This window comes from Neoarius graeffei, chromosome 7 (genome assembly GCF_027579695.1).
Source record: "Neoarius graeffei isolate fNeoGra1 chromosome 7, fNeoGra1.pri, whole genome shotgun sequence".
Lineage (NCBI taxonomy): Eukaryota > Metazoa > Chordata > Actinopteri > Siluriformes > Ariidae > Neoarius > Neoarius graeffei.
Genome location: NC_083575.1, coordinates 71,295,170 through 71,315,265, shown reverse-complemented (window position 1 = coordinate 71,315,265; position 20,096 = coordinate 71,295,170). Strand labels below are relative to the sequence as shown.

Sequence of the window (20,096 nt, the reverse complement as noted above, 5' to 3'; positions counted from 1 at the left end):
CTATCTATCTATCTATCTATCTATCTATCTATCTATCATACCAGAAAGTGGACTGACTACACTAAGTTACTCCTCAGTGTGAATCAGGCTTGTAGTACTCGAGTCTGACTCGTGCCCTAATATTAAGGACTTGTGGCTTGACTTGGACTTGAGCACTGATGACTCGGACTTGGACTCAGACCCGTGCATTAACTGCATTCGGACTTGTAATTTGGAGACGAGGACTCGGATTTTTTCTTTATTTTTTGCAACACAATATGCCACAACATTGTGGATAAAAATCTTATGCCACAATAATTTGGCATAAGATATTTTTATCTACATTAATTTTTATACTAATTTTGTGCAAGAGAGAGAATGCACATTCACCTGTTCATACATCATGTTCAGGAACAAACTAACGTTAATGGCGCTAAAATGCCTGGAGAGAAGCCCCTAGGATTGTCCACTTTGCTTATACAGACTTCTCATGCAGTGGGAAAAAAATGCAGTGCTATGCATTCCATATGTAGAAGAACTATTGAGGAGACAATGGGGACAACCTTGAACTTCAATCGTCATTTGGTAAGACTCCACCCAGAGCAGGAAGTGACACGCTATGTTAATTGCCCTGTTGATAGTGGGGCTTGCTGACCGATGAACTAGCTAGTATTAACCCTCTCTCATGTTATTTGCCCTGTTGATAGCGGGGCTAGGTGGCACAGTGGTGTAGTGGTGCAAGAAGGTCCGGGTTCGAGCCACGTGGCCAGCAAGGGCCTTTCTGTGCGGAGTTTGCATGTTCTCCCCGTGTCCGCGTGGGTTTCCTCCGGGTGCTCCGGTTTCCCCCACAGTCCAAAGACATGCAGGTTAGGTTAACTGGTGACTCTAAATTGACCGTAGGTGTGAATGTGAGTGTGAATGGTTGTCTGTGTCTATGTGTCAGCCCTGTGATGACCTGGCGACTTGTCCAGGGTGTACCCCGCCTTTCGCCTGTAGTCAGCTGGGATAGGCTCCAGCTTGCCTGCGACCCTGTAGAACAGGATAAAGTGGCTAGAGATGATGAGATGAGATGAGACTTGGACTGGACTCGGGGTTTAGTGACTCGACTACAACACGAGTGTGAATGAATGTGTGAAAGTGTGCGCGCATGGTGCTTTGAAAAAAACTGCCATTCCATCCAGGGTATAGAGATCTTGCATGTGACGTCACAGCCGATCCAGATTGTAACAGACGCCATCTTGTCAGTCAAACGCCATATTTCCGCCTTCTACTTCTGCTTCTACCTTTTCTTCTGGAAAACCCTACTATATACAATTCTACTACAACGGCTGCGGCTACAAGCTCTCCCTACCTGTGCACGTTTTTTATTTTTTTGTGTGTATTTTTGCGTGTTGTTCGTCTGTATCGGACTTCAATATCCACTACAACCGTATGGACTTACTGGACATTGGTTTCCAGCAGAAAATGACGGTTTGTAGCGATTTCCATTGCATGCACAACATTCCGGACGAGATAGCGAGACTAGCGGGGTCTCCGTGGATTGTTATCGGAAGCAAAGCGAAGGAGGCGGCGTCGGGAGCGGAAGCAAAAGCGAGGCTGCAGGCAGAGCCGGCCTGTTGACTAAGCTCAGAAAACAAATCTCCACTGCTAAGCCTCTACTTCTCCAAAACCAGATCCATGGTAAACAAGACGGACGATTTGGAATTACAGCTGGAATTACCTTATTCTATTCTATAATCGGCTGGTCAGTGCAGTACTAGTAATACTTAAGTGACTTACCCGTCCAATGAGGATTGTTATTTTCTTGTTTACAAGATGCCACATCTGAGTCGCTGACAAATCCTGAATTTCTGTAAAGATAACTGTCCAGAGATTTATAAGCACGCAGTGCTTCACCACTGAACACCGAGGGAAAGTTAATGAGGTAATTATACACGTCTGGGTATTCCGCTGGCAGTTCAAAATCCACTGACATGGTCGTGAAAACTACGTCCGGTAAGCCATAAGGGTCACTAATCTGTAGATTGTTTATTTTAGACATATATCTAATTATCTGTTCATTAGAAAAATGAGCCGTGTAGTCCGTCAGTTGAAATTGATCCATTCTGTACACGAGTGCAGCAGTATTCAGCTGTGTTTTTTACCGACAAGATGGCGGCTGTTAACTTTCCGGTCACGTGACTGCAAGATCTCTATATTCCGACTTCACGCCCAGTGTTCCCAGGATAGGTTCTGGATTCTTCACCACGACACTGACCAGGATAAATTCAACATGAATGAATGATTCTTGCACAGATGACCATTCTATAGTGCGGGGGAAAACACTGCCATGTTTCATGAAGGACTGATAACCAGTGACATCCAATCTGAACTATTGTAATTCTTATTTGTTGTGATGTGTATTCATGAGAAATTCAGTGAGATCCCACATACAAGAAGTTGGGATCAGTGGTCAATGATTTGAACATAATCTGAAAGTGTGTGGTGATGAATTCAGGCAAAATCTTGTTTGTTTGTTTTTTAAAAAGAAAAAAAAAGACAAACTAATTTCCAACATTGAATAGGATTGAATAGGACCGTTTAAATCTTGTATTGTGGCCCATGCATGAGTCCCACTGGACAAAAGGTTCTGCCAAATGCAGTAAATATACAGTAACTGTAAATTTGTAAGACAGGAAGCATCTATACACATCATCTTAGTCGACAGAAATGCATTGAATAGAGTAAACTAGTACGAACTAGCAGTACTAACACCGTCCACTTTAATAGGAATACCTGTAAACCTGCACATCCATGCAGTTATCCAATCAGATAATCCACAGCACAGTGTGACTGGCAGTGTGATGGCAGCAGCACAGTGCAAAACATCATGCAGATACAGGTCAAGAGCTTCAGTTAAAGCTCACATCAAACATCAGAATGAAAAAAAGTGAGATCGATCGATCTCTCTCTCTGATGTTACCCATGACATGGATGTTGGTATCAGAAAGAATGGTTTGAGTATTTCATAAACTGATGATTGCTTGAAAATTTTACACAACAGCTCTGTAGTTTACGCAGAATGGAGTGACAGTTCTATGGATGGAAACACCTTGTTGATAAGATTAAATCCCAGGAGATTATCAGTTTCTGAAAAACTCCAATCAGACCATTTGGTACCAATAACCACGCCATGATCAGTCACAGACATCACACTTTTTCTTCATCTGATGTTTGACGTGAACATTAACTGAAACTCTTGACTTGTCTCATCTCATCTCATTATCTCTAGCCGCTTTATCCTGTTCTACAGGGTCGCAGGCAAGCTGGAGCCTATCCCAGCTGACTACGGGCGAAAGGCGGGGTACACCCTGGACAAGTCGCCAGGTCATCACAGGGCTGACACATAGACACAGACAACCATTCACACTCACATTCACACCTATGGTCAATTTAGAGTCACCAGTTAACCTAACCTGCATGTCTTTGGACTGTGGGGGAAACCGGAGCACCCAGAGGAAACCCACGCGGACACGGGGAGAACATGCAAACTCCGCACAGAAAGGCCCTCGCCGGCCCCGGGGCTCGAACCCGGACCTTCTTGCTGTGAGGCGACAGCGCTAACCACTACACCACCGTGCCGCCCCTCTTGACTTGTATCTGCATGATCTTTTTTTTCTTCTCATTACGCTGCTGGCACATGATTGGCTGATTAGATAACCGCATTAATGTACAAGTGTTCCTAATAAAGTGTACAGTGAGAGTCGTATCCCTTTGTTTCACGAACCTTTTTTCATAATTAAATAGTGCTTAAAAGTCAGGCTCTCTGTATTCTTGTGTGCATAGACAACTATGCATTCCCTATTTCTCTCTTTTCTTCGCACAGTGCACTTGTCTTTGACAATGAGGTATACGGAATCCCAACACCTCATCCTCACATTACTCACTTCGTTGTCTTGAGTGATGCAGCGGCCTGCTTTATTACAGAGACAACAGTAATATATTTTAAGCTTTAAGAATAATGAGTCAGAGCAGCCTGCCTTGCCCACACAGTGACTTTTTTTTACTTCCTTTAAAAATGACTGCATGATCTTATGCATGATCATATGTGTCCTTCTCATTCATATGTGCAATAAGGAAATAAAGACACTTGTTAGACATTTCACAATGTCATATGAAGTGTTCATTCACTCTTACTCATATCATATGGAGCAGCAACTAGGCCGTGCATTTGCATTTTGCACAGGCTTTGAAACCACGCACATTAAACCTGATGGCATAACTTCCTGTCATGCAAACTGTGTGCAACCCAACAAACTCATGACAAGGTACAGATCAGATTGCTTATATTGTTGACACTTATAAGTATTGATCTTGCTTCTGTCCATCCTGTGTGTTCACCTACATTCACGTATCACCCTGTAATTAAATTTTAGAGAGATATTTACTGCTGGATCATGTTCACTGACTGACTTGCTGTGTGAATTTGGCTGCTTTCATTTTACACAGGAGTTCTCTCATTACTGAATTGAACCCAATCCGATCCCTACCCGAGCCTATGCCCGGCTTGAACCCGAGTTCAGGACAGGTTATGGTCTGTGTAGAGTTTGCATGCTCTCTCTGCATTTGTGTGGGCTTCCTCAAAGTTCTCTTTCCTCCTACATCTCAAAAAAAAAAAAAAAGCGAGTAGGTGGACTGACTACAATACATTTCCCCTACGTGTGAAGGACTGTGTGCATGGTGTCCTGTGATGGACTGGTATCCCATACAGGGTGTATTCCTGCCTCACATTTAATATTCCCATGATGGAGATGATAGAAATCCACTGTGACCCAGACCAGGAAAAAGCTCTTACTGAAAATGAATAACTGAATACTGATATCGCTGATGTAATAGCTGGATTTGGAAACTCATAACCCTCCATCCATCCATTATCTGTAGCTGCTTATCCTGTCCTACAGGGTTGCAGGCAAGCTGGAGCCTATCCCAGCCGACCACGGGCGAGAGGCAGGGTACACCCTGGACAAGTCACCAGGTTATAGCAGGCAAAAAAACATTCACACCTACGTTCAATTTAGAGCCACCAATTAACCTAACCTGCATGTCTTTTGACTGTGGAGGAAACCCACACAGACACGGGTAGAACATACACACTCCACACAGAAAGGCCCTGGTTGGCCACTGGGTTCGAACTCAGGACCTTCTTACTGTGAGGCGACAGTGCTAACCGCTACAGCACCATGCCACCCTGAAACTCATAACCATCCATTATCTGTAGCCGTTTATCCTGTACAGGGTCACAAGCAAGCTGGAGCCTATCCCAGCTGACTACGGGCGAAAGGCGGGGTACACCCTGGACAAGTCGCCAGGTCATCACAGGGCTGACACATAGACACAGACAACCACTCACATTCACACCTACGGTCAATTTAGAGTCACCAGTTAACCTAACCTGCATGTCTTTGGAAACCCACACAGACACGGGGAGAACATACACACTCCACACAGAAAGGCCCTGGTTGGCCGCTGGGCTCGAACTCAGGACCTTCTTACTGTGAGGCGACAGTGCTAACCGCTACAGCACCATGCCACCCTGAAACTCATAACCATCCATTATCTGTAACCGTTTATCCTGTTCTACAGGGTCGCAGGCAAGCTGGAGCCTATCCCAGCTGACTATGGGTGAGAGGTGGGGTACACCCTGGACAAGTCGCCAGGTCATCGCAGGGCTGATACATAGACACAGACAACCATTCACACTCACATTCACACCTACGGTCAATTTAGAGTCACCAGTTAACCTAACCTGCATGTCTTTGGAAACCCACACAGACACGGGGAGAACATACACACTCCACACAGAAAGGCCCTGGTTGGCCGCTGGGCTCGAACTCAGGACCTTCTTACTGTGAGGCGACAGTGCTAACCACTACAGCACCATGCCACCCTGAAACTCATAACCATCCATTATCTGTAGCCGTTTATCCTGTTCTACAGGGTCGCAGGCAAGCTGGAGCCTATCCCAGCTGACTATGGGTGAGAGGTGGGGTACACCCTGGACAAGTCGCCAGGTCATCGCAGGGCTGATACATAGACACAGACAATCATTCACACCTACGGTCAATTTAGAACCACCAGTTAACCTAACCTGCATGTCTTTGAAATGTCTTTGGAAACCTACACAGACACGGGGAGAACATACACACTCCACACAGAAAGGCCCTCGTCGGCCGCTGGGCTCAAACTCAGGACCTTCTTACTGTGAGGCGACAGTGCTAACCAATACAGCACCGTGCCGCCCTGAAACTCATCTCATCTCATCTCATTATCTCTAGCCGCTTTATCCTTCTACAGGGTCGCAGGCAAGCTGGAGCCTATCCCAGCTGACTACGGGCGAAAGGTGGGGTACACCCTGGACAAGTCGCCAGGTCATCACAGGGCCGACACATAGACACAGACAACCATTCACACTCACATTCACACCTACGGTCAATTTAGAGTCACCAGTTAACCTAACCTGCATGTCTTTGGACTGTGGGGGAAACCGGAGCACCCGGAGGAAACCCACGCGGACACGGGGAGAACATGCAAACTCCACACAGAAAGGCCCTCGCCGGCCCCGGGGCTCGAACCCAGGACCTTCTTGCTGTGAGGCGACAGCGCTAACCACTACACCACCGTGCCGCCCGCCCTGAAACTCATAATCATAAATATGTACATTTTGCTGAGGAAAGTACACCTTTAAAACTAACTTAGGATATAATTGACCTTCATGGTGACTGATGCCCACTGGGGAACACACAGGTACCTTATTCCTGAATCCTGACAATGAGATTTTCACAGTAATGCTGCTCTTAGATCAGATTTGAAAAATGTGTGATCTTCCATGACTTGCGAGTGTATTTTCTGAGATGCAAAATGTGGATCTCATCATGTCTTTCCTAATCCATGACATGTTCAGAAAGTCAGGAATGTGCATGCGTAAAGCTGATTTTTCCCTTTAAGGCTTGTGGGAGTCGGGTCCGTTGTCTTACCGTGAGTGTCTTTATAGTGGGGGGTGTCGGTGTCCTGTAGGGCATCGTTCCATCCGTCCTCCTCCTCTCCCTCCTTCAGCTCCGCAGCTCCAGTACAGGCCGAGCCTTGAGGAGCGCGCGCGCCTCCGCCGGCCCCTGCACCGCTGGCTCTGTCGCTCGCCTCCGCACAGCTGTCCGAGTTCGAGTCCCCTGTGGTGCTGTAAAACGGGTTCTCGCTGCTGTCGTCTCCCGACTCGCCGAACACGTCGTCCGAAATCTGCAGGCTCTCGTAGCGCGAGCGGGCCGCCTCGAGCAGCGACAGCGCCCTCCGCCCGCACTCCGCCATCACGCGTCAGAGCCGGCGCACGGTGCTGCGAGCTTCGGCGGCCGCGAGTGACTCCGTGACGAGCTCAGGCTCCAGCATGCGGTCCGACTTGCACGCAGATTCACTCTGGTTAACGCGCGCGCGGATCTCCGGGCTGCCAGGAAGCTGAGACAAGCCAGATGAGAGCTGTTCCCATTCACTGTAGTGCTGAAACCGGCTCTGAGACGCGACCCGACAACCAATCAAGCCACGAACTAATGTGTACCGGAGAATCCGTTTAGGGCGCGTCTCTTTCTCTCTCTCTCTCTCTCTCTCTCTCTTTCTCCAGTTCCTCAGAAATCACCTGACTCGCCTTCACTCTGCTGGCCAATAGCATTATTCTCTTAATCCAACGTCAAATATTGTCTTGCCAAGAGGGATTTTATGGATGCGTTCATATCCCTATTGTACCATACTGTTTATTTGCATTGCTCAAGTGCTGTACCCGGACACTCAGAAAATAAAGTATATTATTCTACCTTTAACCCTTTGATGCAAAACATGGGTCAAAAGTGACCCGGCTGAGTTTTTATCTTCTATATATTTGCAATAAATTAATCCCATCATTCAGTATTCAAGGTATTCCTCAATTAACTTGTTTTTGATCATCATACATCCTTATTTTTTTCCCTTTCTTACTTTTTGAATAAAAACCCTTTTTGTAGGGGTGGCACGGTGGTGTAGTGGTTAGCGCTGTCGCCTCACAGCAAGAAGGTCCTGGGTTCGAGCCCCGGGGCCGGCGAGGGCCTTTCTGTGTGGAGTTTGCATGTTCTCCCCGTGTCCACGTGGGTTTCCTCCGGGTGCTCCGGTTTCCCCCACAGTCCAAAGGTTAGGTGAGGTTAGGTTAACTGGTGACTCTAAATTGACCGTAGGTGTGAATGGTTGTCTGTGTCTATGTGTCAGCCCTGTGATGGCCTGGCGACTTGTCCAGGGTGTACCCCGCCTTTCACCCGTAGTCAGCTGGGATAGGCTCCAGCTTGCCTGCGACCCTGGAGAAGGATAAAGCGGCTAGAGATGATGAGATACCCTTTTTGTATCACTACCCTTCTAATGCACAGTCAAAAACGACCTGCATTCATTTTTCAGGTTACTTCATGTATGGCTGAGTGTTTCTATGATATACTTTTGAAATAAATTCATTTTGTCATTTACTTTTCCAAATATGCAGTAAATATCTTTGTTTTTGTTTAGCACAAATCATTTTTATTTTTCCTTTCTTAAGTTATGAACAAGCACAGCTTTTGTCATTCTACAACCCCGATTCCAAAAAAGTTGGGACAAAGTACAAATTGTGAATAAAAACGGAATGAAATAATTTACAAATCTCAAAAACTGATATTGTATTCACAATAGAATGTAGACAACATATCAAATGTCAAAAGTGAGACATTTTGAAATTTCATGCCAAATATTGGCTCATTTGAAATTTCATGACAGCAACACATCTCAAAAAAGTTGGGACAGGGGCAATAAGAGGCTGGAAAAGTTAAAGGTACAAAAAAGGAACAGCTGGAGGACCAAATTGCAACTCATTAGGTCAATTGGCAATAGGTCATTAACATGACTGGGTATAAAAAGAGCATCTTGGAGTGGCAGCGGCTCTCAGAAGTAAAGATGGGAAGAGGATCACCAATCCCCCTAATTCTGCGCCGACAAATAGTGGAGCAATATCAGAAAGGAGTTCGACAGTGTAAAATTGCAAAGAGTTTGAACATATCATCATCTACAGTGCATAATATCATCAAAAGATTCAGAGACTCTGGAAGAATCTCTGTGCGTAAGGGTCAAGGCCGGAAAACCATACTGGGTGCCCGTGATCTTCGGGCCCTTAGATGGCACTGCATCACATGCAGGCATGCTTCTGTATTGGAAATCACAAAATGGGCTCAGGAATATTTCCAGAGAACATTATCTGTGAACACAATTCACCGTGCCATCCGCTGTTGCCAGCTAAAACTCTATAGTTCAAAGAAGAAGCCGTATCTAAAGACGATCCAGAAGCGCAGACGTCTTCTCTGGGCCAAGGCTCATTTAAAATGGACTGTGGCAAAGTGGAAAACTGTTCTGTGGTCAGACGAATCAAAATTTGAAGTTCTTTATGGAAATCAGGGACGCCGTGTCATTCGGACTAAAGAGGAGAAGGACGACCCAAGTTGTTATCAGCGCTCAGTTCAGAAGCCTGCATCTCTGATGGTATGGGGTTGCATTAGTGCGTGTGGCATGGGCAGCTTACACATCTGGAAAGACACCATCGATGCTGAAAGGTATATCCAGGTTCGAGAGCAACATATGCTCCCATCCAGATGACGTCTCTTTCAGGGAAGACCTTGCATTTTCCAACATGACGATGCCAAACCACATACTGCATCAATTACAGCATCATGGCTGCGTAGAAGAAGGGTCCGGGTACTGAACTGGCCAGCCTGCAGTCCAGATCTTTCACCCATAGAAAACATTTGGCGCATCATAAAACGGAAGATAAGACAAAAAAGACCTAAGACAGTTGAGCAACTAGAATCCTACATTAGACAAGAATGGGTTAACATTCCTATCCCTAAACTTGAGCAACTTGTCTCCTCAGTCCCCAGACGTTTACAGACTGTTGTAAAGAGAAAAGGGGATGTCTCACAGTGATAAACATGGCCTTGTCCCAACTTTTTTGAGATGTGTTGTTGTCATGAAATTTAAAATCACCTAATTTTTCTCTTTAAATGATACATTTTCTCAGTTTAAACATTTGATATGTCATCTATGTTCTATTCTGAATAAAATATGGAATTTTGAAACTTCCACATCATTGCATTCCATTTTTATTTACAATTTGTACTTTGTCCCAACTTTTTTGGAATCGGGGTTGTACATCAAGTTTACACACATGGGTCAGAAACGACCCGCATGCATTTACTACAGCGTTTGGTGGGAACTGTGAATTGTGCTTGTGTCAGACATTTCACAGCTCAGCACAGCATCCTTTGCCCATCTAATATATGTAAGTAATGTTTTTCAATTGTTCTAACATTACCTTAGGGAAAAAAATTGATTATGTTTAGGTTACCTTGAGAGTGAGTAGATTACTTATCAGAAAGTTACAAGTAATTACTATTAGCTACCTAGCTGCTGACATATTCTACTTTAGTTAGCTAATTTTATTGTAGTTGGCTTAGCTAACTACATAGTTAATAAATAAATAACTGGTCCCATTCACTGCTAAAGTAATTACTTGAAACAAATTATTATTATAGTATGAAGACATTTAATTTTAAATCACACTTGGATGACCCATGTGTAGTAATATAAAAAGTATTTTTGTTCATAAAGTAGGAAAGAAAAAATTAAATTAATGATTTGTGGTAATTAAAAACAAGATATTTAAAGAATACTTGGAATATTCAATCATAAAATAAATTGATTTCAAAAGATAGCGCAAAGAAAAACTCAGTCAGCATGAAATAACCTGGAAAATGAATGCGGGTCATTTTTGACCCATGTTGTGCATTAGAAGGGGTGTGCATATGTTTTGCATCAAAGGGTTAAAGGTATAATGGCTTGTCAACATACCTTTATATGGAGCTTTTTGGCTCTAAAAAGGTGCACATAGTTAGCATTTTTTAACATAGTTACTGGGAGACCAAATGGTCTCCAAATGGTCTCCCAGCGCCCAGATTTGGTCTCCTAGTCAATGCCAAACCAGCTTCACTGGGAGACCAAATTTTAAACCAAGTTATGTCTTATCATTTAGTTCAATCAGTTGCAATTAATTAATCAAGTACTGTGTAAGTATACATTTAACAAGGAAAATGAAGATCTAGGGGGTGGCACGGTGGGGTAGTGGTTAGCGCTGTCGCCTCACAGCAAGAAGGTCCAGGTTCGAGCCCCGTGGCCGGCGAGGGCCTTTCTGTGCGGAGTTTGCATGTTCTCCCCGTGTCCGCGTGGGTTTCCTCCGGGTGCTCCGGTTTCCCCCACAGTCCAAAGACATGCAGGTTAGGTTAACTGGTGACTCTAAATTGACCGTAGGTGTGAATGTGAATGGTTGTGTGTGTCTATGTGTCAGCCCTGTGATGACCTGGCGACTTGTCCAGGGTGTACCCCGCCTTTCGCCCGTAGTCAGCTGGGATAGGCTCCAGCTTGCCTGTGACCCTGTAGAACAGGATAAAGCGGCTAGAGATAATGAGATGAGATGAGAACGAAGATCTATGTTATAAGATATACACACAAGATCATGTTGGTTAAGAAAAACAAAACTAAAATTTGGTTACTGAGATGGCTGATGTCAGAATCCGATGTCATTACTGTGTAACTTCGAGTGTCTTTGACATAACATTTGTGCTTGGTAATTGCTCTTGATAGCTGTGTAGTCACTGTAGTGTGTTTGTCTGTATGGTGATTGGTGAAACATTTTGCATCACAGAATATGCCGCAGCGGTGCAGCTGCATGGACTCTGGGGCCTGTGATTGTATTGCCCAGACCAGTTGGTCCCCTAGTGGAAAATCCTTAAAAAATGCTCTGCCTTGAGACCCAATAATAAGCCCTAAGGGGCTTATAATTGTACCATGAGGTAGAAGAAGAAGAAACCTTCATTTGTCACATGCACACTTCAAGCACAGTGAGATTCATCCTCTGCATTTAACCCATCTGAAGCAGTGAACACACACGCACACACACACTCAGAGCAGTGGGCAGCCACACTACAGCACCCGGGGAGCAGTCAGGGGTTAGGTACTTTGCTCAAGGGCACTTCAGCCCAAGGCCGCCCCATGTTAACCTAACTGCATGTCTTTGAACTGTGGGGGAAACCGGAGCACCCGGAGGAAACCCACGCAGACAACATGCAAACTCCATACAGAAAGGACCCCACCAGCCGCTGGGCTCGAACCCAGAACCTTCTTGCTGTGAGGCAACAGTGCTAACCACTACACCACTGTGCCGCCCAGAAATGGGACTCCTACTCTACCCCTGTTTCAAACAGCCAATGTGCATTTACTGTCCCTAAACATAGCTACTATTATAAATCTTATTACAATAATTCTTCTTCTTCTTCCGGCTGCTCCTGTTAGGGGTCGCCACAGCAGATTTGTTCCACATATTTGATTTGGCATAGGTTTTATATCAGATGTCCTTCCTGACTCTCCCTCCCCAATCTGTTCTGGCTTGGAACTGACACTAAGTCTGCACTGACTTGTATTTTACCGAATCTGCATATCTTTGGACTGTTGGAAGAAACCAGAGCACCCGGAGGAAACCCGCGCAGACACCAGGAGAACATGCAAGCTCCATACAGAAAGGCCCTCCATAGGCCGTGAGGTTCAAACCTGGAACCTTCTTGCTGTGAGATGACGGTGCTAACCACTGCACCACCGTGCTGCCCCTTATTATAATAACTATCAGATTCTTGTTATTATTATCCATCCATCCATTATCTGTAGCTGCTTATCCTGTACAGGGTCACAGGCAAGCTAGAGCCTATCCCAGCTGACTATGGGCGAGAGGCGGGGTACACCCTGGACAGGACTGACACATAGAGACAAACAACCATTCACACTCACATTCACACCTACGGTCAATTTCGAGCCACCAGTTAACCTAACCTGCATGTCTTTGGACTGTGGGGGAAACCAGAGCACCCAGAGGAAACCCACGCGGACACGGGGAGAACATGCAAACTCCACACAGAAAGGCCTTCGTCGGCCGCTGGGCTCAAACCCAGAACCTTCTTGCTGTGAGACGACAGTGCTAACCACTACATTACCGTGCCGCCCCTATTATTTATTTATTTTATAATTTTTTTTAAGGAAAGCCTGCCTAGTGAGTGCAACTGCAAGATAGAGTGAGGTTAGATGACATCATTTTTCTGGACAGATAACTGAATCATTCTAGCTAGTGCTTAGCTATTTTAGCCTTAGAATGCATGGGCTCATCTGTATTATTATTATTATTATTATTATTATTATTATTATTATTAATTCAATATCTAATAATTTAGAACTTTATAACTTGGTGTATAATTTTTAAAAAGTATATTTTATTGGACACAACTTATACAGAGCTTTCCACCAATAAATAAATACTCCAGTAACATTTTCTGATCTGCAGAAACATAAAATAAAAAATAAAAAACATCTGCAAAAATGCTGTGGTATAAGAGGAATAACCACTATGGGTAATGTTGTTGCTGGAAAATAATCAACTTTGTGTTGATAAGTGTCACTCCACTACATATCATGCCACATCACACTACCCTGTTCTTGATTGTTTTCCTGTTACAGCTTTGAATGTGGCTATTTTAACTAGGATAGATAGATAGATAGATAGATAGATAGATAGATAGATAGATAGATAGATAGATAGATAGATAGATATGAGAGAGAGAGTGTGCGCGTGTGTAGACTGATGATCAATTGGTACACATCCTATTCTACCATAACATCCTACTGAACACTGCCTAGAATCTGTGATCATCTCACAATTGTCTTCTGTGAGTGGTTTTTTTTTTTTTGTATGTGTATGTCATATAAGCTACTGGATGCCTTAATTTCCTTCGGGATGAATAAAGTATCTATCTATCTATCTGGCCAGTAGACTGATGTTAGTTAACCAAACAGCTTCTCCCTATCCTGCAAACTTTAAAGAGAGTACATTTAGATATATTATTATTATTATTAGGGCGGCACGGTGGTGTAGTGGTTAGCGCTGTCGCCTCACAGCAAGAAGGTCCTGGGTTCGAGCCCCGGGGCCGGCGAGGGCCTTTCTGTGTGGAGTTTGCATGTTCTCCCCGTGTCCGCGTGGGTTTCCTCCGGGTGCTCCGGTTTCCCCCACAGTCCAAAGACATGCAGGTTAGGTTAACTGGTGACTCTAAATTGACCGTAGGTGTGAATGTGAGTGTGAATGGTTGTCTGTGTCTATGTGTCAGCCCTGTGATGACCTGGCGACTTGTCCAGGGTGTACCCCGCCTTTCACCCGTAGTCAGCTGGGATAGGCTCCAGCTTGCCTGCGACCCTGTAGAACAGGATAAAGCGGCTAGAGATAATGAGATGAGATGAGATTATTATTATTATTATTATTATTATTATTATTATTAGGGGCGGCACGGTGGTGTAGTGGTTAGCGCTGTCGCCTCACAGCAAGAAGGTCCTGGGTTTGAGCCCCGTGGCCGGCGAGGGCCTTTCTGTGTGGAGTTTGCATGTTCTCCCCGTGTCCGCGTGGGTTTCCTCCGGGTGCTCCGGTTTCCCCCACAGTCCAAAGACATGCAGGTTAGGTTAACTGGTGACTCTAAATTGACCGTAGGTGTGAATGTGAGTGTGAATGGTTGTCTGTGTCTATGTGTCAGCCCTGTGATGACCTGGCGACTTGTCCAGGGTGTACCCCGCCTTTCGCCCGTAGTCAGCTGGGATAGGCTCCAGCTTGCCTGCGACCCTGTAGAAGGATAAAGCGGCTAGAGATAATGAGATGAGATGAGATGAGATGAGATGAGACATTATAGAAAGCACTTTTGCACTCACTCATATGGAGGACAGAGAGCAGGCAATGCTGCATTATTCCTGGAGCTCGGTAGAGGGCGCATGCTACGAAATACAACACCAGTTCACCCGTATCACGTGACCATATCCTTGCGCGTGCCATGTTTGCGGAAGTAAATGAAGGAAGGCGCTTCGGTGTCAGTTGTTAGTTTAAAGATGGACGGAGTGTCGGTGTGTCAGTGATCAGATATATTCGCGCTGTGGTTCTGTCGTCGACGGTAAAAATGATGAATTTACCGAAGGGACCCGACTCTTTGTGTTTTAACAAAGAAGAGTTTATGAAGGTCTGTATGGCTGCTTATGACTAGTACAGATAGCTAATGCTAACTGCTATTTATGACAAGTGAGAGAGAGTTGGAGGTTATTTGTGCATTTTACAGACTGAGAATGAATATAATAATAATAATAATAATAAAAGTCTGTAATTTGGACTGCCTCAGCATTGAGTCGAGATGGCTCCTGAGGTGTTTGTTTGTTTTGCTTCCCTCTCCTTCAAGTATACTTAAAGCTTCTGACTGCAAAGTTTAATTCTGGGCAAAATGTTCTATTTCTATTGCTGCTGGGGTTTTGAGATGTTTCGCTGCTGCACACACTGTGTATCCTCTGTGTAAATGTTTTGCCGAGATAAAAAGCGTCCCGCATTTTATGATTCTAGAACCGAGTGAGCAACAATATCACGTGACCATCATGGGGCGTGTTTACCTACTTTTTAACCAAAACAAGTCAGTATGGGCAAACATGGCGGACTCTGCTCTCCCGCCAGCGGAAAAGAAAAGGAAAGCCTGCCTAGTGAGTGCAACTGTAAAATAGAGTGAGGTTTGATAATGTCATTTTTCTGGACAGATAACTAAATCAGGGCGGCACGGTGGTGTAGTGGTTAGCGCTGTCGCCTCACAGCAAGAAGGTCCGGGTTCAAGCCCCGTGGCCGGCGAGGGCCTTTCTGTGCGGAGTTTACATGTTCTCCCCGTGTCCGCGTGGGCTTCCCCCGGGTGCTCCGGTTTCCCCCACAGTCCAAAGATATGCAGGTTAGGTTAACTGGTGACTCTAAATTGAGCGTAGGTGTGAATGTGAGTGTGAATGGTTGTCTGTGTCTATGTGTCAGCCCTGTGATGACCTGACGACTTGTCCAGGGTGTACCCCGCCTTTCGCCCATAGTCAGCTGGGATAGGCTCCAGCTTGCCTGCGACCCTGTAGAACAGGATAAAGCGGCTAGAGATAATGAGAAGATGAGATGACAATCATTCTAGCGAGCGCTTAGCTATCTTAGCCTTAGAAAGCTTGGGCTCGACTCCACAGTAGCGAGTATGGAATTCTACACCTTCTACAAAACTCTATTTGTCACATGCACACTTCAAGCACCGTGAGATTCATCCTCTGCATTTAACCCATCTGAAGCAGTGAACATGCGCGCACACACCCAGAGCAGTGGGTAGCCACACTAGAGCGTCAGGGGTAAGGTACCTCGCTCAAGGGCACTTCAGCCCAAGGCCGCCCCACGTCAACCTAACTGCATGTCTTTGGACTGTGGGGGAAACCGGAGCACCTGGAGGAAACCCATGCAGACATGGGGAGAACATGCAAACTCCACACAGAAAGGCCTGCATCGGCCACTGGGCTTGAACCCGGAACCTTCTTGCTGTGAGGCGACAGTGTTAACCACTACACCACCGTGATCATAATGTTGTGATCTTACAGAGAAAGAAACCATAACACAAAAGCAGTAATGGAGAAGGGATATAGTCGCCTTTTGTTTCACGGATCTATTCATGAATGTCGACCACAGATTACATCCCTGCAGCTCAAAACTCTCTGAGGTTGATGCAGAGTGACTGTTTTCCACGCATCGCCATGTGAGGAAGCTGTGACGCAGTTCCATAATTATGCTAATTAGTTAAAGCTCCTCGCGTTTGGCTATTTCCGTCGAGCCATACTGTTTACCTTAAGAGGTAGGAAAACAGTCCCAAAACGGAGAAGAGCGACCCACAGCATATCAAAATGATCACATCTCGTCTGCATGATCTTGTTCTTGTGAGACACAGGAAAATGCCATGCACAATAAAAAAAAAAAAAATTGAAAATTTCAGATGATTTTGCAGTCAGCACCTTTTAACTCGAGAGTGAATAGTCAACAGCCTGAGTTGGTTAGAAAACAGTTGAGCTGATTTTAAGTATGACATTTTATATAAAAATGCTGATTTACTCCTTTACTTGATGCTAAACAGATTCATTATCTTTAATGTCAATGCAGTGATGTTAGTTAATCAGACATATTCTTGTATCTATACTAGAAACTTGACAGTTTTCATTTAGGATATTTCTTAACTCATCTGATTCCTTACCTCTTTGATTTTTATCTTATTATTGAGAAGATTAAAGCAGAAAAATGTTAACAGGCTAAGTAAGCAAATCCCACATGGCACTTCTTGTCACTTTGCTGTTTTGTGATTTGTAAAGACCTCTTGTCTCTTTAAAACAAGACACTGCAGGTGAATAGGATTATTTCAACACAATGCATATCACAATCAATCTTTACCCGGGAACTGCTGATTCTTTTTTCTGTTGGAGATTTTTTTTAAAAAAGAAAATGTATTTAGTTAAAGGAGATGAACCTTTATTTTTAAATAAATTTCTGAGTGGATAGTATCTCCACCCTTGACTCTTGTATTCTGCATAAATGGGAATTAAAATAATATTTTTGAGAATTAAAATCGACCGCAAAGTTGGCATTCGAGTTGCCCCGCTGAGCCAGCCAGCCCTGAGTGCATGATGTCACAGCAGGAACCAGTTTTAAGGCTGAGACCTTTAACAACTATAGACCAAAGTCACATAAATAAAAGTTTATGGTGAAAGTAAGAAATAGCGTTACCGACTTGCTCAACTAAGACTGATTTGGCTTCACTGATTGTGGGTTGACTCTCATTAAAACAGGATGGGTGTTATAATTTATGCAATGTACATGCATGCATTTTCACTGATACCGGTATACCGGTAACTGAAACACACACTACAAGTTACATGTATTAATCTAAATGCAGATAAACAACTTTTTTTTTTTTTTTTTTAAATCCAAATGAGAGTCGGAGCTTACCCGTCTGTGTTCTTGCTTCTTGAAGGTCGACCTTGTGGCTGATTGTTTTGAAACGGTCTGACTTTCATTTGTTTGTTCAGTTCTCTGTTTGTTCACTTCTTCCACGTAAGGGTGAGATGGCAGCAACATCCAGTGAAGAAATCAGATGGCTGCTCCACTCTTTCTCCATTTTCTCCATACTGTGTACTCCGCCATTACTGCTCAGCTCAGGCAGTTACTAAAACCCGGGATGGAATGGAACGTCACCGGTTTTAGCAACAGCTGCGGGGAGATCACTGCCTAAGTGATGTGTCCTTTCCCAGGGTTTACCAACAACCCTTGGCTTACGCTCTGGGAGAACTGGTGCAACTGAACTCACTTTCCTTTTAAAAAAAATGCTTTCCTTTTCTTGTAGTTTTATTTAATTGATGATAGTGCACTCTCTTTCAATACAGGCTTATAGCCAACACTCTTCAACAGATCAGAGGTTTTGTACGAGTCCTCAGTAAAATGTGCAGAGCAGAGGAGAGACCACTTCATAGGCGCCCAACGTGCCCGTAAACTTCTCGCAAAACACGTCCAAATTTTTGCAGTTTGAACAATCTTGGGCCGTGTTGCTGGCACATCTACGTGGCATGGCGATAAATTAGCTCAAAATGGAGGATCGGAGTTACAGTCAGCACTGTGTTTTAGTATAACGGAAATGGCGATAAGACCGATAGACTTCCTGCTGTGACGTTATGGACATCAAGGTCGTTCACTCAGACTGCTACCTATATAAGTCACTTTAATCGTAAAAATTACTATGAGATTTATTGTTAACGCTTAAAACTATCCCTGTGCCATTCTTGAGGTCTCAAGGCATTTATAAACACAAGTGAGGCCATGGCTCTGCATATATGCTTTAAGCAAATGAAGTTTCATTTGTGTATATTTCCTTCCATACTTCATAAAAACCTTGGATGAAGTCGTGTTGGGTTCAAAATGTTTATTCACTGTAAGTGTTCTCTATAGAGAGAGATTTTACAGAACATTTTGCTGGAATGTCATCATTCATGTCACATTTTATTAAGAAAATAACATACACTGTTCCCAAAAAATAGATTTTGTGGCATTTGTCAGTGTAAAATCTATCATAAATGCAACAATTGCCAACATTTTGAGAAATTCCTCTACAATAGCTTTTGAATAGCTTGGTGCCGGACATGGATGGAAAAAATTATTTTGAGAAAAATGTGTTTAAATATTTCTATAGTAGTAAGGGTGGTTTATAAAGGAAAATGACTGATAAGATAATGATACATTTAACAGTTATTCCATGAAATTGCTTGCTTGCTGAATCGGCTATAAGCTATATACGATGATTGAGTGGAATAACTGTTTATTCTATCCACATTCACTGGATTTTGAGAAATGGAGCCTTTATTTATTTTGCAAATTTGATAACTTTATACTGAACATCCGACAAAATCATTTCCGCTTAGAATGTGAACAAACCGGCAAAATGACAGTAGCAGTTTGTGAAAAGTGATCATTTTTGGAAAATAAAAAAGTTTTATTTAATATTTTGTTGCTTTTTTAATTTTGGGGGTTTTGTTTTCAAGTAGAGTTTTTATTTTGTCTTCGGTTGGTTCAGTGATGCGCTCCACCACTTTTTTTTCTTCTGTTTTTTGGCTGTTGGCAAACCAACTTAAAGGTGTGTTACTGCCACTGACTGGGCTGGAGTGCGGAGTAGGAGATATTGGGGGGGAGAAGACTATTTTCTTTTATTTAGCTATTTCTGTTTCTTTTAAATACTTGATGATAAAGTGATATATCTGACATGATGTGCTCCGCCATTTTGTTTTTCTCTACTCACGGTAGAGTAGCCAATCAGAGCGCGCCATTGCTCATATCCAATGAATGTTGATAGAATAAAACTTGATATTTAGAGCAGGAGCCGTCTTCTCAGGGATTTATGACGTGCTATGATTCTGCCGAGTGGGCGGAGCTTAAAGTCTTATGCAAAGTTGATAACTTTCAGATTATGCGATGGTGGCAAGTAGACAAAAAGAGTGAAACGAACATATCGCTGCATTTATTTTATTAGTACAGCTTAAAGTGCTGATGACACGAACATGACTCTATGCAATTTCTTAAATAAACTATACGACATGGCAAACATGTTAGATTTCTGTTA

The 20,096-nt window shown here is 43.9% G+C and overlaps 2 protein-coding genes across 2 annotated transcripts in view; one reads left to right on the top strand and one right to left on the bottom strand.

Annotated features, from left to right (window-relative positions):
* Positions 1-7,587, bottom strand: part of pgbd5 (piggyBac transposable element derived 5) — a 65,674-nt gene extending 58,087 nt beyond the window's left edge. Inside the window, exon 1 of the mRNA XM_060924836.1 lies at positions 6,993-7,587. Within this exon, the coding sequence (XP_060780819.1) occupies positions 6,993-7,317 (325 nt within the window). The 5' untranslated portion in view covers positions 7,318-7,587. The remainder of the gene's footprint in view (positions 1-6,992) is intronic.
* Positions 7,588-14,955: 7,368 nt separating this feature from the next.
* Positions 14,956-20,096, top strand: part of cog2 (component of oligomeric golgi complex 2) — a 37,052-nt gene continuing 31,911 nt past the window's right edge. Inside the window, exon 1 of the mRNA XM_060926343.1 lies at positions 14,956-15,134. Coding sequence (XP_060782326.1) covers positions 15,075-15,134 — 60 coding nt within the window. The 5' untranslated portion in view covers positions 14,956-15,074. The remainder of the gene's footprint in view (positions 15,135-20,096) is intronic.